The 15985-nt window shown below is 43.6% G+C and overlaps 1 protein-coding gene across 3 annotated transcripts in view; it reads left to right on the top strand.

Annotated features, from left to right (window-relative positions):
- The window catches only part of TENM2 (teneurin transmembrane protein 2), a 1752117-nt gene that overhangs the window by 652965 nt on the left and 1083167 nt on the right, over positions 1-15985 (top strand). Inside the window, exon 1 of one of the 3 annotated variants that reach the window (XM_060240625.1) lies at positions 14477-14830. The exons of 1 other annotated variant lie outside the window; for it this stretch is intronic. In XM_060240625.1, coding sequence (XP_060096608.1) covers positions 14785-14830 — 46 coding nt within the window. In that variant the 5' untranslated portion in view covers positions 14477-14784. Of the gene's footprint in view, positions 1-14476; positions 14831-15985 lie in introns of those variants that run through there. One more of the 3 variants, XM_060240626.1, reaches the window with a different exon arrangement.

Below are 15985 nucleotides of genomic sequence, written 5' to 3'. Positions count from 1 at the left end.
AAGCCATTAGCCAAAAATTGACATGATTAAACATTATTAAAACCAAACCAGGAGAAGGACTTTCTGTGTTGGTGATATTGGATGAGAGAAGAGATGGCGCCCGCCTTCAGCAGGGCATAAGAACGGGACCACTACAGAAAAAAAGACTTGCTCCGGCTTTTAAAGAACTTTTAAAGAGCTGTTCAGGATTATGTGAGGAAGAGCGTGCACGGTGTTGCTTTTTAAAGTAAGGAACCCATGAAAACATGTCAGTATTAGGACTTGTGTTTAAATAGCTCTTGTCCTATCTTAAGTTTTCTGGGTGCAGAGACGTTATTTTCAGTGTTATTGGTAAAACCATATGTCTATCAGTGTCTATCTCCCTCTTACTGATCAAAGGCGACCTCCCTAAATGCAATGTGATCTTTTTAATATTGAATGTTTTTTAGTATCAAAAATTCAATTTTTTTCCAGCAACAATGATGAGACCGATTCTTTTTGCGCAAACTCAATGGCTTCTAAATACATTTTTATTTTTATACATGTGAATGTATAAAATGTACATTTATTACAGAAAGTTTTTAAAATTTATTTACAAAAGGGGGAAAGAAAGGTATTCATAGATGTGCCATTCTGAAATGTACTATGCAGAAATTTTTCAACAAGTGTCACATAGGGTTGGTGGCATTTCTGGGACAATGTTCTCAATTGTTCACAGGGAGTTGGGGATGTTTGTACGCCTTCCACCAGGTTGGCCAACGCTATGATATGATTCTTGTTAATATTGCAGCAATCCAGAAAACTCGCAATAACTGTGATCACATACAACACAGGGCCCGTATTCAAATTGCAACAAACATATCTTAAGTTCTCATCATAAAAAGCAGCGGGCCACGTGAAACATACATGAGCATTCTGTCCAGGTCTATCTAAACCATCACACATAGAATAATAGAGATCGTTGGAGCAATAATTGAGAACTGAATAAGCAGCAGCAATTATCAGTTTGTACATCGCAGAACATGAATTTTGCTTGTCCACCAGTGGAATGTCTTCATTGGACACTCCCACATATTTTTGCAGGACGGTATGAATCGATGTCTGAACACCGGACAAGTCCACGAGACAAATTTTTTTAAAAAAATTCACAAACACACAAAATGAGAAAAGGAACCTTAACAGAAACCACACAGCCTTTACACATCTACCCACCTTAAACATATCCTGTTGTGGCGGATTCATGGAGTCACAACTCTCACCATCCTGGAAACACCTACTCCTCTTCGGTGTACAGATTTCTGCACCATCTTTCAGTTTCTCAGGTGAAGCAAAAAGGCGTTTTGCAAGACCTGGCTCTATATTCTCCTTGTCAGAATCGGTGCTAGGTTTTTGAATCCTCGCTGTAGCTTTCCTCTTTACAGGTGCTCTGGGGGTCGCTGGATGAAAAACAGACATAGGTGTATTCGCCATGGTGCTATGGAGCCGTCAGAATGGTGCCCGGCTTTCCCATTTTTAAAGAGAATTCTGTGCTGACCCCCCTCACCCGCACCCGTTGGTGCGTTTGAACAATTGCAACTCTCCTATTGGTGGTGGGTTGCAGAGCTGAATTCACAGAGGGGCCTATCTCGGGGGTTGCGGTATCACTACTGACAAACGCATTACAACTTGGCACATCAAAAGTCAGAGTAACAAGGTTGTCTAATTTTATACATTGTGACTACGTATTATATTTTATTTGGTTATATACCGTGACCCGCTAAGACATGCGTAATCAAAACACTGAATTGCACGGATGCTTTAGAAACTACCACAAAGGCCCCATTTGCGTGCCTTTGTATTAAAACTGAAACGTATCTTCTAGATCTTCTTCTGTGTATTCACGGTATGTGTTATAACGTATAAAAACACTATTATGTTTTGGAATACAGGTACCACCATAAACAAAGGAAATAAAATCTCGCAGTCGCCTTAAAAAACTATTTATTTCAACACTATTTGGTTATCATCTGTTATATTTTTGAGGCTGCAAAGCTTGTTCCTGGTGTAATATACGCCGCTCATAATCTCTCCCGTTTCTCACAAATTGTTAGGATCGTTCTTTTGTTTCAGACATTTGTGCTCTGCGATGAGTTAAAAAAAATGTTTACAAATCTGTGTTGGAGAGGCCTGGACAGGATGGAGAAGGCAGGATTCGTGCACATACATTCAGAAGGAAAAAGGCATCTATTTCATAGGCTTTAACATTGATCCGTTGTACATTAGTGGCTAATTTTTACTCAAGATGCATTGTGATCTTGCGGACAGCCTCACAGAACTTAGCATCTGCACAACTTACGCACACACACACACGCACAAAAACGGCTGTGAATGTATGTCTTGTGAAAAGCGATGAGCCTATACCGTGCATCGCTGTTGGGTACAGCATTGTTCATATGGAAATTTATTAGTGAAGATCCAGTCTGAATTATCTCTTTTTTCAGAAAGGCTGGGGTAAAGTGTTCCCCCATGAATTCTCTTCTAGCCGGGGACACTAAATCGGCTTAGGAAGACCCAGCTGCACCCTAAGAACAGCAAAACCTGTTCCTGCATAGGGCGCAGTTGTAGTTGTGTTGCCACAACACAAAGGTGTGCGGGGTGGGGGTGGCTAGCCCGCCTGGAATTAAAGCCTTGCAAACAGTTTATATGTTGTTCTACTTCTCCCCATGTTCTGATAAGTGTGTCCTACCAGGCTTGCACTTCTTGAACTTACTGCTAGAACAGTTAAAAGCCTCTTTGAAAACATTAAAAGAAATGTTGAAGGGAAAGTTGCAAGCATGGCTTCTGACATAAATCAATTAACAAATGTAATTGGGGGGAAAAATGTCAATCCCCAATCAGTGCATTTGCCCCCATAACTGTGATGCCCCAAGAAAAGATGCATCTGAATGCCAAACCTACATTCTCCTCAGAAACTAATTATGCATCTGATGCCTCTGATGAATACTGCAAAAAGTAGCAAAATCTAATCTTTCGACCAAACCAAGTTTGCTTAACTATTTGAAGCTACAGATGAAGAGTTCCAGGTTGGGGGAACAGTCATCTAGTCAATAATCATCTTTGTGAAATTTTCACTTTTAATCTTAACTTTTATCTCAGCTCTACAGTTTATGACAATTGTCCTATACAATAATGCAATAATGCTGAGAATCTGCTTGCTAAAATGTAAACTTTTTATATAATGATCTCTCTCTCTTTCTGTTCTCTGTTTTTCTTTCTGTATCCTTATTATTCTTTTTTAAAATACACATTATTGTCGTTTTAAGCAATAATTTTGATATATAATGATACAGTTCAAAACTGTATAGCTATATAGTTGTGACCAGACACACTGGTCATTTTTCATTTCAAGGGGGAGAAATCAACATTAATACAAAATTAAAAATTGAAGCAATAATACCATTTATAATATGTAGATAGTCACAATAATTTGCAATGTTATAAGCAAATATTACTAAGGTAACGTTGTGAATGTCTAACTGCTTAATACAAACTATACATTGTGTAAAAATAAAATTTCTTTGTTGAGTGATTGATATTGTGGCTGGCATCCATAGTTCTGTGCCTATCAGACCCCTGCTATTAAATTTTTCTTTTGACAAATTATGCATTTAAAATCAGAGGCTTTGGCAGCCCCAAAGAACCAAAATTTTTTTAAAAATGTTCATTGCATTGAAATGTGGGTGAAACTAATTACTTAAAAACATGTAACAAACAGACACAGCTCTGCACAGCTTTCGCATGTGCACAAATGCTGTGCACTAGGGATGCCAACCTCCGGGTGGAAATCTCCTAGAATTACAAGACACCTGTTTTTGAAAAACTCTCCCAAGTTCTTTGTTTATCTATCTTGTCCAGGACCTGTTAAGATTCATGTTGATGGGAGTCTAACACCAGGAGTGACCAGCAACATTTGAAATATATTGTATAGCAACATTTCTGCGGCCTGCACTTCCCACCCGTAAAACCATTGACCTAAAACCCCTGACCTTTTAGGACTGTTTGCGGGTCAAATGCTTTTGTCTCACAAATAGCAAAATATAAGACCGATCAAATTAGAAGGCAGTTATCAAAACATCATGAAGCTGAAAAGCTATACCTTATTTGTTTTCCTTAAAGCTGTTTTCTAAAATCCCTTGGAAGAAATCACTTTCCCAGACATGCGCTTGTGAGAAGTCTTTTTGCAAGGTTGTGCTTTTTTGTTTTGGCAGCCAAAGTTAGATTCTCCAGTCTGGAGACTGGCAAGCTCCCTGAGTGCTTGTAGAGAACAAGAGGCAATCTTCATTGAGAACAGGTCACTGAAGATGCTAGAAAAATAGGATTTAACGTTGGAAAAGATTTAATAAGAAAATATAGGTGTTTGCAATTAATAATTAATGGGGCAGTGTTATTAGAATGGACGGCAGAACTAGTCATGCTTGTCTTGCAACAGTTTCCCCTGTAAAACACACAGAGAGACACTGAAAAATCTTTAACACCCTCAACATAGTTTTTTCCCCAAAGCATAGCTTTTGCACAGATGCCCGGCATTAGGGATGCCAACCTCCAGGTGGTGATCTCCTAGAATTACAACACACCTGTTTTTGAAAAGCTCACCTGTTGCAAACACAAACCGGTGCAAAAATAGCAACCATTTTACACACACAACAGCATCCTCTCAACAAATAACTGTGGAGGCTGGCAAACCAAGGATCTAGGATTCATGCAAAACTCTATGGCTTTACTGAGTCCCCAGAGAGTTGTATCAACACGCAACCTGATGTTAAAGGGACATGTTACACGTATAAGGTTAGCCGTGTTCAATTTAAATCCATCATTTTATCCATTGGGTATGTCTCCTCTCCAAACTATGTCCTTAGAACTGTTGCTTCTCCATAATTCTCTAAATAATGTCTGTGTTGCAAAGCATGCTTTCCCCAAACACTATGAAGCAGACTACACCAGAAGCATAGGCTGACCCCTCTTTTCCCCCCACATCGAAAACATCTGGCATTCCTTGGGTGGGTGGATCCCTAGCCTCCCATCAGGATGAGTTGCCACAGTCCCCCATAGGAAAACATATGGTATTCATTTTTGTGTGTGTGGGAGGGCAGCTGTCACTTTGGTATGCGGCTTGATGATGATAGGGTACCCCTATCTACTACTTCCATTATACAGGTTTGCTTACAAGGAGATTTTAATATTCAATAGTCATGCTTACAGAATTAACAGGCTAAGCACCCATCTGCTGGGTCTTGAACACACGTACACAGCAAAACGTAGCCAGATCTGAGATGAGATACATAGCTAAAACTATGAATCTTATACCCAAACTGCTGGCTACAAGTCAAGAAATCATTAAACAAGCTATCCCAAACACTAAGATGAACCAGGCCACCTTGCATCTGGTATCTAGTAATGAGAGATAGGAATGAGCATGAACCAAATCATGAAGTAAAATTCAGACAAATTTTGCCCTGTTCATGGTTTGTGAACAGAAGTCCAATGGGGGGGGGGGGATGTCTACCCTCACGGACTTCCATGAACTTTTAAGGCAGTTTGTGGGGTTCGTATGGGTTCCTGGCCAGAGCAGAAAGAAGGGATTTAAATGGACTCCAAGATCTGCTGCAGCAGACAGCCATAAAAACAGCTGAGTGACTGTGGCTCTCCACCACTCAGCTGTTTCAGGCTTTCTGGTGCAGTCCCTTTAAAGATCAAACCTGTCCCAGAGCTCACTGCCCTACAGATCTCCTTTAAACAGCCAAGATACTACTCAGCTGCTTAAAGGGGCTTTCTTTAGCAGTTAGCCCCTGAAGCTTGCTGTCCAAGAAAGCGCCTTTAAACAGCTGAGAGGCACGGAGCAGGATGGGACAGTTGGCTCTGTTCATCTCAGCTGTTTAAAGAAATCCTCTTTAAGCAGCTGAGATGGAGTTGTTCTGTGCTGAACAGCTGTTTAAAGGGGTTTTCTTTGGCAGCTAGCCCCTGGGGAACACCTTCCAAGAAAGTCCCCTTAAACAGCTGACCAGCATGGAGCAAACTCATTCTTCTCAGCTGATTAAACAGGCTTTCTTGGGTTCAGTGCCATGTCATTTAAGTCAAATAGCTGAGAGGCACTTTGAACTATGAATTAATCTTCAAAAAAATGTGGTTTGTGACCATCCCTAGTGAGACAAAACAAATCAGGCTTCCTAGATAAGAGCTGCTAACAAGCATAATAGAGAAGAATATTCTCTAAGGAGCAGCATGATGGCCATCCCCTCACACAATTCAGGGCAACTAAAGGTCAAGTACCAGGCTGTAATAAAAATAGAGTTACCCACTGGGAGAACCCTCTGGGAAAAGACAACCCACCGGGAGAAGACAATGATAGAGGGGGACAGATGAATTTACTTCAAGTTCAAGTAATATTTTGTGTTGTTGAAAACGTAGCTATATTGGGTTGGTAGCCTTTACCAAACTAGCATTGATAGCACTTAGTGTCTGCTGGGTGTGAAAATATTTGCAGCAACAGTGCCTTGAAATATTTGCCTGATCTGTTACACAGAACGATTTGGTATTTGTTGGGAAATCAGTTCCTACTTTTATAAAGCTTCAGCAAAAAAAATGACCATTATTAGCTAGCTCTCCCATAAGAGACTAGGACCAATATCATTGATACTTCTGGATCACCTTTCTAATCACATGCTGCATGGAATGAAGAGTTTTGGACTCTTCCACTTATCGTGATTCCAATTGGATAGGACTAACATTCTGGTCCTGGTTTTTTTTTTTTTAATTTCAATCTTTATTATACATTCACTACATACAACATACAACAAACAGCATAACATACAACATAACCAACATTCTTAATATCACCCACACCAACCACCCTTCCACCCATTCGTTCAAGGAGTTTTAAGGGCTTTACAATATACAATTTCTATTTTCTCATGACAATCCCCATACTTTTGGCCCAGACATAAATTGGTTCCCATGTCTTTCTACAATTTTGCAAGTTTCCATCTCTTATCCTTGTAGTCAAAGTATCCATTTCAGCGGCTTCAAATAACTTTAATAAAATTCTTCTTTATCAGGTATCTTGGGGACTTTCCAATATTTTGCATACAAAATTCTAGCAACCGTAATCATATGAATTAATATTTTTTTCTCAGTTATAGAAATACGTTCTTTGCATATACTCAATAAATACAGCTCCGGAGAGTGTTCGAATCTTATTTTTTAAAACTTTCTGGATCCAGATGCTAATCTGGGTCCAATACTTTTTGGCACATTCGCCTGATCCTGTTTGTGTTTTAAATGCTTTCTGTGGATTGAGTCTTGACTTGGAAAAGAGGTTTCGCTTTGTTTACGACATTGTCTTCTTGTAATGATTGTGACTTTCCTAACAGTATATGATTCATAAACAACTGTTTAGCACACAATAAGTTTGGATGAATATTTAGTTTTATTAAATAAGGTTTTACACCATTTTGTTTTGTTTGCTTCGACCCCTGTATATCTCACCACTTGCTGGTTTTACCAAATCAGTTGCAAGTTCTCAAATGCTAAACCAACATCCAAACGTGAGCCTAATTTGCTCTCGAAAGGATTCACAGTCTTTCAGGACCCAGATCACTATGGGACACAAGTTACTATACAAACCCTTTTGACAACATAGACCAGATAGGCAGGAGCAATTTTGCTGTCTTCGTAAGAGAACTGATTTACCCCACAATGATTTCATGAGATACTTGTCATTTAGTTTATATTGACATGATCATAATGGGGAGCAATACATTTTACCCAATGAAGTTGCTCTTGATTCAGGGATGTACTCCTGTGAAAAAAAAATTATGGAACACCCCCCCCCCCCAAAAAAAAAAGAAAAAAAGAAAATATGTCTGTTCACAGATTACGGGGTTGCAGAAATTTCAGCAAATGGCTTCTACAGATGAAAGAAAGGGAGTTTTGCTGATTTCCCCTTTCATGCTGCAGACCTCTGACTCCCTCACCTGTGCTGGTACTGGGGGTCTCCTTCCCCTCAGCAGAATCATTTGGGAGGAATTTTGAGCTGGATGTCTGTGCTCTACTAGAATAGCCATGTCTTCCCGGCTACCTGCAGGGAATGGGTGGTAGGATTGCAAAATCCAGGTTGGGAAATTTATGGAGATTTGGGGATAGAGTCTGGGGAGGACAAGGATATCAGTGGAGTATAATGCCACAGAGGCCACCCTCCAAAGTATCCCTTTTTTCTAGGGAAACTCCAAACTGAATTTTGCAGTCTAGAGATGATCTGTAATCCCAGGGGATCCCCAAGTCCCACTTGAAGGGTGGCATGCTTAAATTGATGTAAATCCTTTCCGTCAGCAGCTATTACCACTGGAAGTCTGTAGTATAGGGATCCCCAACAAGGTGCCTATGGGTGCCATTGTGCCTGCCAACATGATCCCTGGTGTCTGCTAAGTGCTCTTAGAAAGTGGGAGGGGCCATATGGGGCTTTTGCCTAGCAGAACTTCTGATTGACCCATGAAGATCAGCTTGGCTTTTAATTTAAAAAAAATAAAAATTGCTTTGGTTGCAGTATACCTCCAAAAAAGCATTGTGCTATGCAGATCAAAATCTACTGGTTGTGCCTGGCCCAAGAGATATCTGGCTGTCCTCAACCAGAGCCCTGGCTTCAACCTGGTGGAACTCTCTGACCAATTCCCCACTCACCTTATGGCACTCTCACATGCCTCTTCCCAGCGTGGCTTCCTTCCGTTTTCACGCTATCTTCCCCAGGGCTGCGGCTAGCATCATGCAGCAAACAGAAACCTCTAAAAACCAGTTTTTGTTTGCCGTGCAAAAAAGCCGATGGTAGTCGCAGCCCCAGGGCAGATAGTGTGAAATTGCGAGGAAGCCCCGTTGAGAAGAGGAATGCGAGAGCGGCGTAAGGTGAGTGGGAAATCGGTCTCTGCCTTTTAACATGCACTTTAGGACCTGCTTCAATTCTGCAGAGCTTGTAAGCCGAGATGCTCCACCAGGCATTCCGTTGAGGACAGTGACAATTCTATCCTGGCACCTTCCTCCACCCCCGCCCCTCCTGTAAGTTAGTGGCACTACCATTGTTTTGCACCATCTTCTGCTACACTTCTTTGCTACTGTTTTTAAGCATTTCTAATGCCTGTGTTGTACATTGCTGTGATCCCGGAATACTAGGGGGAGAGTTGAAAAATCTAAATAAATAAATAAAACATTGATGGACCTCTGCTCCATATGTTTATCCAATCCACTCTTGAAGCCGTCTGTACTTGTAGATGCCATCACCTTCTGTGGCAGTGAATTCCACATGTTAATCACTCTTTGGGTGAAGAAGTACTTCCTTTTATCCGTTCTAACCCGACTGCTGAGCATTGCCCACGAGTTCTTGTATTGTGAGAAAGGGAGAAAAGGACTTCTTTCTCTCCCTTCAGGAGCTGCTCAGGGTCCTGCCATGGCAGTGGGCACCAGGAAATGTTCCAGGTCCTGGAGGCCTCAGGGTGCTGCTGCAGTGATGACAAGAGCCACTCTGGAACCTGCCATGGCAGCAGATGCTTGGAGCCACCCCAGGCTCTGCCATGGCAGCCGTGGAGTTACTCCAGGCTCAGCAGCACAGCAGGCACTGGGAGCAGCTCTGGCCTTGGAGCAGCTCCCAGACACTGACACCACTTGGCTTCAAGGCAGTTGGTTGGGCTGGACTCAAGAAGCAGAATCCCCCTGTGGGCCCCCACTTGTATGTCTAATTTTCAACATGACCTCATCTGTGGATACTTAAATCTGGAGAGTGGAGTCATAAATGTACAAGGCAGATGTTTCTACAAACTCAAGAAAAACCCCACGTTTGCAGAAAAATCTGAAGTCTTTTTTTTTTTTTTAAATCTGGGTTAACCCCTTCTCTCCAAATATTAGAAGCAGTATCTGTAGTTTTAAGTAATTAATGCCCTCTCAGTATCAGTTATGAGAGTTGCTTGATAATATTGCCAGTTTTAAAAGTTGGTTTCTGTCAGCAGAAAGCAGTGGAAGAATCTTTTCAGGGCTTTTTTTGCCTCCATCTACCCCTACTTACCTCCTTCTTGTATGGAGGGTTCATAAGGGCCAGGGCCAGTAGCAACTAACAGCTGCTATCATGTAATTTGTGTGGCTGCACCAGATGCAGCGGTGGCTGCTGGATCACATAATGCGGTACAACTCTTCTGGACCCAGCAGCAGCCTCCACACAACTTTCACAACTAGGGTAGCCTCAGCAGTGACCACCACACAACTCACCTAAGCAACTTGTTGCCACTGTACTTCTTCCCTTGGCCAGACTTTTCCTAGGAAGAGGCTGCTTGGGGAGAGATGGCAGTAAAGCTGAGAGACAGTGTGATCATGTGGTTAGTGCAGAGGTGTCAAACTCATTTATTTTGATGGCTGGATCTAACATAAATGTCACTTTGTCTGGCCTGGCCATGTCTACCATAAAACATAACACAAGGTACCATACATATAAAGTTTATAAAGGCGATTTCAGATGCCAAATGGCAACAGCAGGTGAATGACAACAGCAAGCTTGATTGGATAAAGGGGGTAGTAGGCATGGAAATACCAGCATTGGTAATGAGACAGGAGACCTAGGATACAAAGAATAAATGGACATAAGTCTAACATTAGAAACAACAACATTCAAAAACCATTGGGGGGACATTTAACCTTCCAGGACATTGCTGGCCTAAAAGCAGCAAAAAGTGTCACACTGGAAGAAAAAGTATATTCCAGAGATACATCAGTGGTAGATGAAAGAAAGAGACTGTTTTTTATTAGATAAAATAATGGATTGGGTTACACGGTATGAGAGTATTTCTACTACACATAATTTAATGAGTCTGTATGGTTGAATGCTTTTCCTGACTATTTACCCAGTTCCTCATAATTATCAAGCAGAATCTTTATCTTTTATTACTCTATACAAATATTCTAAATTTATTATCTGAGCATAACCTGACTGCATTACTGTATGATGGATAGTTATCCAATGTTAACAGATTAATTAATTCAACCTTAGTACCTCTGTATTATTTCAGAAATTTAATTTTGAAATATTAACGCAAAACTGTATAATTTGTTGAAACTTTACTTGAATAATCCATTTAATTAAATAAAATAGAAAGAAAAAAAGATATAAAAATCAAGGAAGTGAGATTAGACAGAGACACTGTTGAATTGCCATTGATAATGAAGTTCAATGCATCCGCCAGGTCTGAATTGAGACCTGGGTTTCCTGTATCATTACCAACACCATTTGTCATTTGTCATCTGAAATCACTCCACTCAGAAAGGGAACTGTGTTGAGATGGAACATATATAACCATAAATGTATTTTTAAATACTTAGCCATCTATTTCCATTATTAAACAATGGAATCCAATGGAATTAGATTATTAAAAAATGGAAGCCAATCCAAGTGATCTAATTCCTAATCAGGGCCTTTTTGAAAGAAAATAAAATCCCCAGCAGGCATAGAGAAATCTATTTTTTTTAGCTTTTTGGAATAAGCCAAAATAATTTCCTCTTAATTTTCCTTTCCCCTTATCCCTACGTGCCCCTTCCTTTTAACACTCATATCTGTGTGTGTTAAAGAGAGAAAGAGAGAGATCTCAAACAGAAGAGCATGGTGGAAAGGAAAGGTCCCCCGTGCAAGCACCAGTCATTTCCAACTCTGGGGTGACGTTGCTTTCACATTTTCATGGCAGACTTTTTATGGGGTGGTTTGCCATTGCCTTCCCCAGTCTCTTACACTCCCCCTCCCCAGCAAGCTGGGTACTCATTTTACCAGCCTCAAAAGGATGGAATGCTGAGTCAACCTTGGGCCGGCTACCTGAATCCAGCTTCTGCTGGAATCGAACTCAGGTCGTGAGCAGAGAGTTCAGACCCCAGTACTGCAGTACTGCTGCTTTACCACTCTGGTACTTGCCAGAAAAATCCACCTAAAATCCACCTCCCTGCCCTCTCTCTCTCTGAAGAAGTTTATGAAAGCTTATACCTGAAATAAAACATTGCTGGTCTTAAAGGAGACATGGGACTCAGCCTTTGCTCTCTCACTCTTTGCATCCCTCAGACAGTGGAGGGAAGGGAGGCTTTGCTTGGAAGGAAGCAGAAGAGGGGGCTGGGAAAAAGCAAGCTGCAATGCAGCAGCAGCAGCCCTGGAGAAGGAAGCAGGAAGAAGCCAGGTGCTTGTGGGATGGATATGAGCCTTCAGGGGCCAGTTCTGGCCAATGGGCCATATGTTTGACACCCCTAGGTTAGACTGTTAGACAAGGATCTGGGAAGCCAAGGTTGAAAGCCCTACACTGCTGTAGAAACTTGCTAGGTGACCCTGGGCCAGTTACTCTCTCAGTAGAATCTACTTCACAGGGTGCAATAGAGGAGAATGATATAAACTGCTTTCAGTCCCATTTTTTTTGGGGGGGGGGGGGGAAGGTGGAGCATAAATGAGACAAATAAAGCTGAAAATTGGCAAGGGCAGGTTAGTAATGGTTGGTTGGTGAATGGTAAGGAAAGAGAGAAGCCGGGAAATAGTAGAAGATATGGGGCTGCCCAGGGAAGAGACATAGGGCGATTTCCCACACAGCTTACCGAGGAGCGAAGTCCCTCCTCACCATGCAGCGTCTGCTCGGATTTCCCACCAACTGCTCTGCGGATTCAGGAAGTGCCGCACCTTTTGCGTTGCTAACGTAAACTAGGGTTTTAGCGATTTCCATTTGTGACGCAAAAGGTGCGGCACTTCCTGAATCCGCGGAGCAGTTGGTGGGAAATCCGAGCAGACGCTGTGCGGTGAGGAGGGACTTCGCTCCTCGGTAAGCTGTGTGGGAAATCGCCCATAGTGTAATAGCTTACCTGAATCTAGGCCATCATTAGAGAATGGATTCTCCCATGCTAGTTGTCAGGTACTATTCTTGTTTACTCTATCTGTCTCCTCTGGGAAGAGGACTTTTACTACCATTGATCTTAAATTCTGGATTAATTTCTCTATGGAGGTCAGGATTAGTTCAGGGCCTTCTGAAGAGACAAGAAGATCCATCTTATTTGGGTTGAATTTAATGGTAGGTAGCACCAAATCCCATTGCTAAATTAGTTATTTTGCTATAGAATTTTTGCTATTTATTGTTTTAAGTATAGTTTTGCACAGGGTTTCTGAATTTTATATCAACTGCCTTGAGTTTGGGAAAGGTGGTATATCAACATTTAAAATAAACCAATAACATTCTACAATGTGTTTACCTTGTGCAATGGGAACATGGCTTACGATTGTCATTGGCTTCAATCCTACCTAAAATTTTGAATGGGCAGAATAACTCCCATTGATGGAAGTGTGACTTCTCTGCGTCTCCCACTGTATCAAAAATGCCCCCCAGTGACGGACGAGGGGACCCTAAGAAATAGTCTGGGGGGGGGAAAAAATTGGTGAAAAGCATCCTCTGCCTTGGGAGAGAAAATTGGTGATCTCACACACACACACACACACCGCATCACATGTGGAAATTTTAGGTGGGATCATCCAACATATTCATAGCACCAATATGACTGCAAGGAGATCTCTGGGGCTTCTTCTGGATAAAGCCGGGCATCCCTAGATACCTTTGCTCTCAGGATCCGTAATTAAGGGGAAAGAGTTATGCGCTCTACAGACAGAGGAATCTGCTGAACAAATATCGATCTTATTTGTTTGGGAGCAAAGTTTCCCATTCCTCCTTCTGAAACTGCCATTTAGACCCCTCCGTTCAAAATCTGCTGTTAGGAGCTGATTGATATGGCATGTCGTTAGACCTCGCTCGCCCCCCCCCTCCATTTATTCCGGTGCAAAAATAACAACGCGAGCAGAGGGGGACGTCTATCCTACCTCTCCCCCGAAGCAGGGCTTTTGTTAGGGCGCAAATTCAATTAGCAGCATTAAGCGTCCGCTCAGGTCTTTTTGTTTACCGGCGGGTAGTTTGTCAGCAGTTCGAAGCCGAGTTCCCATCTGCCAGCGAAAACCGCACTGTCAATTGCGGTGGAAATGAGCAGCTCCCTTGGAGAGAGGGAGGGAGAGAGAGGGGCAATGCACGGGCATACTGAAGTACAACGGCAGATCAATGCATTCGAGGAAGGGCTTTTTTTGGGGTTTTTTTTTCCCTTCTCCCTCCCTCCTTAGGAAAATGCCAACGCGGTGAAAGCAGCAACACATGGGGGGGCCGCCTCTCGCTCTGTTTTCAAACCTGGGAAGCCCTAACAATGCTGCCTTGCCCAACGAGAGGTAAACAGAAGCTGCTGGCTGTCTTCGCCGGATTTTTTGTTTTTTCTCCTCTCTATTGCTCGGCGCTGCCTCTCGCCCATTGTTCTCGCTCTCTTCTCCTCCTCGCCTTCGATGCGCCCAGCGCTGTCACATTCCATCGGCTCTCCGCTCTTCTTCTGGGCTCGACGCTCGCGCCTAGTGGCGCTTTAAGCCGCGGCTGCCGCCTGCCTCTCCGGCGTGCGTGTGCGCGTGTGCGCGCGCGCGCGGGTGTGTGTTTTTTAAAGTCATGTGCGAAGCTCGGTCGGATCGAGCGCTCCTTTCCTGCCTTTTCGCTCTCGCCCGAGATGAATAGGCGGCGTCGCTATCCCTCGGCTCCTTTCTCGCTGGAGGGACTTTAAAAAAAAAAAAAGGGACCGCTGGCAACCCAAAAAAAAAAAAAAAATCACTTTCCGAGAAGAATTTTGCTAAGCGCGAATAAAGAAAAGGGGTGGGGGCGACGACTCCAAAGCCCTGCAAATCCGCCACGATCCGGAAGGCTAGAGATGCTTCATGCTGCTCACAAGGGAAGGAAGGCTTCCGCCGAGGCAGGTGAGAAGAAGGGGCCGGGGAGGGAGAGGGCTCGCTGGAGAGGCAGGGTTTTGTTTTGTTTTTAATCGTCTGCTCGCTCTGTCCCCCGCCCCGCCCGGGAGATCGTCGTCAGCGGCGGTCAGCGGGGCCGGTCGGGTCCTTTTACCTTTTCGTTCGCCGTCTAAAGTACCTGGAGTCGCGCCGATGAATGGGGGGTGTGCATCAGACTCGCTTGCAAATGGGGCAGGTGTGGGAGAAGCGATGGGTTTCTTCTTCTTCCTCCCTCCTCCTCCTCCCTTTTTTGGGGGGGGGGGGTGTCGTGGGGGCTGAATAGGGACGGCAGGACTTGGGGCAGGTTGCATCCAGCGCCGCCAGGGAAGCTGGAGGGAGAATGCCGGCTCCTGGGCTTGCCACCTTTCAGGTGGCGAGCGCGGTGCCGTTCGCTGCCCGGTTTCTCCCGGTGCTTTCCGATAGGGGTTTGGTCTCTAGCGCTTGCATGAGCCGGTGAAGGTTTAGGGAGATTGCAATCCCTGGGAAAAAGGATTTAAAAAACCCCCTTCCGAAGTTCTGGGCAGCCCAAATGTGTCCTGCTTTGTGACAAATGGGGACGAGGTGCCCTCCTGGCGCCGTGCGGGATGAGGCCACGCGAACAGCGCCCGGGCTCCGCAAAAGCAATCAGCGCATTAGGAGAGTGGCGGAGCAAACTCTGGAAGGGCCGCCGCCCGGCGCACCTGCGTTATAGCGCAGGGCTTCGCGTGGAGCGGTTCGAACGCGGGCAGGCTAATGAGCGGCCAGGAGGGGCTGAACTTTGGTTTGGTGAATGCAGAGCGCGGTTAATGTCGTTGAAGGTGGCGCTGACTTTTTTTGCAGCTAGGCCCTTCGGGGTTTTTTGTTTTTTTTTTTGCAGGGGGGGAGAAGTGCCTTGCAGAGAAAAGCGAAAAGTAGTTTCGCAATTAAAGCGAAGCAGCCGCGTGCTGCTTAATGGCTTTTTTTTTTTTTGAGTTCGCAGCTGCCAAGGTGTTTAGGAGCTTGGGGGCCCGTGCTTAGAGGTCGCATCTGTGTTTTGCGCGTTCATGCACGCGCAAAGTGCAAGAATGCTCCAACTTGTTAGAGAGCGGTGGAATTCTGTACATAGCTGATGCATTCTTTTCTTTTTCTTTTTGGTTTTCCCCCTCT

The sequence above is a fragment of the Heteronotia binoei genome, chromosome 5 (genome assembly GCF_032191835.1).
Source record: "Heteronotia binoei isolate CCM8104 ecotype False Entrance Well chromosome 5, APGP_CSIRO_Hbin_v1, whole genome shotgun sequence".
Lineage (NCBI taxonomy): Eukaryota > Metazoa > Chordata > Lepidosauria > Squamata > Gekkonidae > Heteronotia > Heteronotia binoei.
This window is presented reverse-complemented; position numbering and strand designations above follow the sequence as displayed.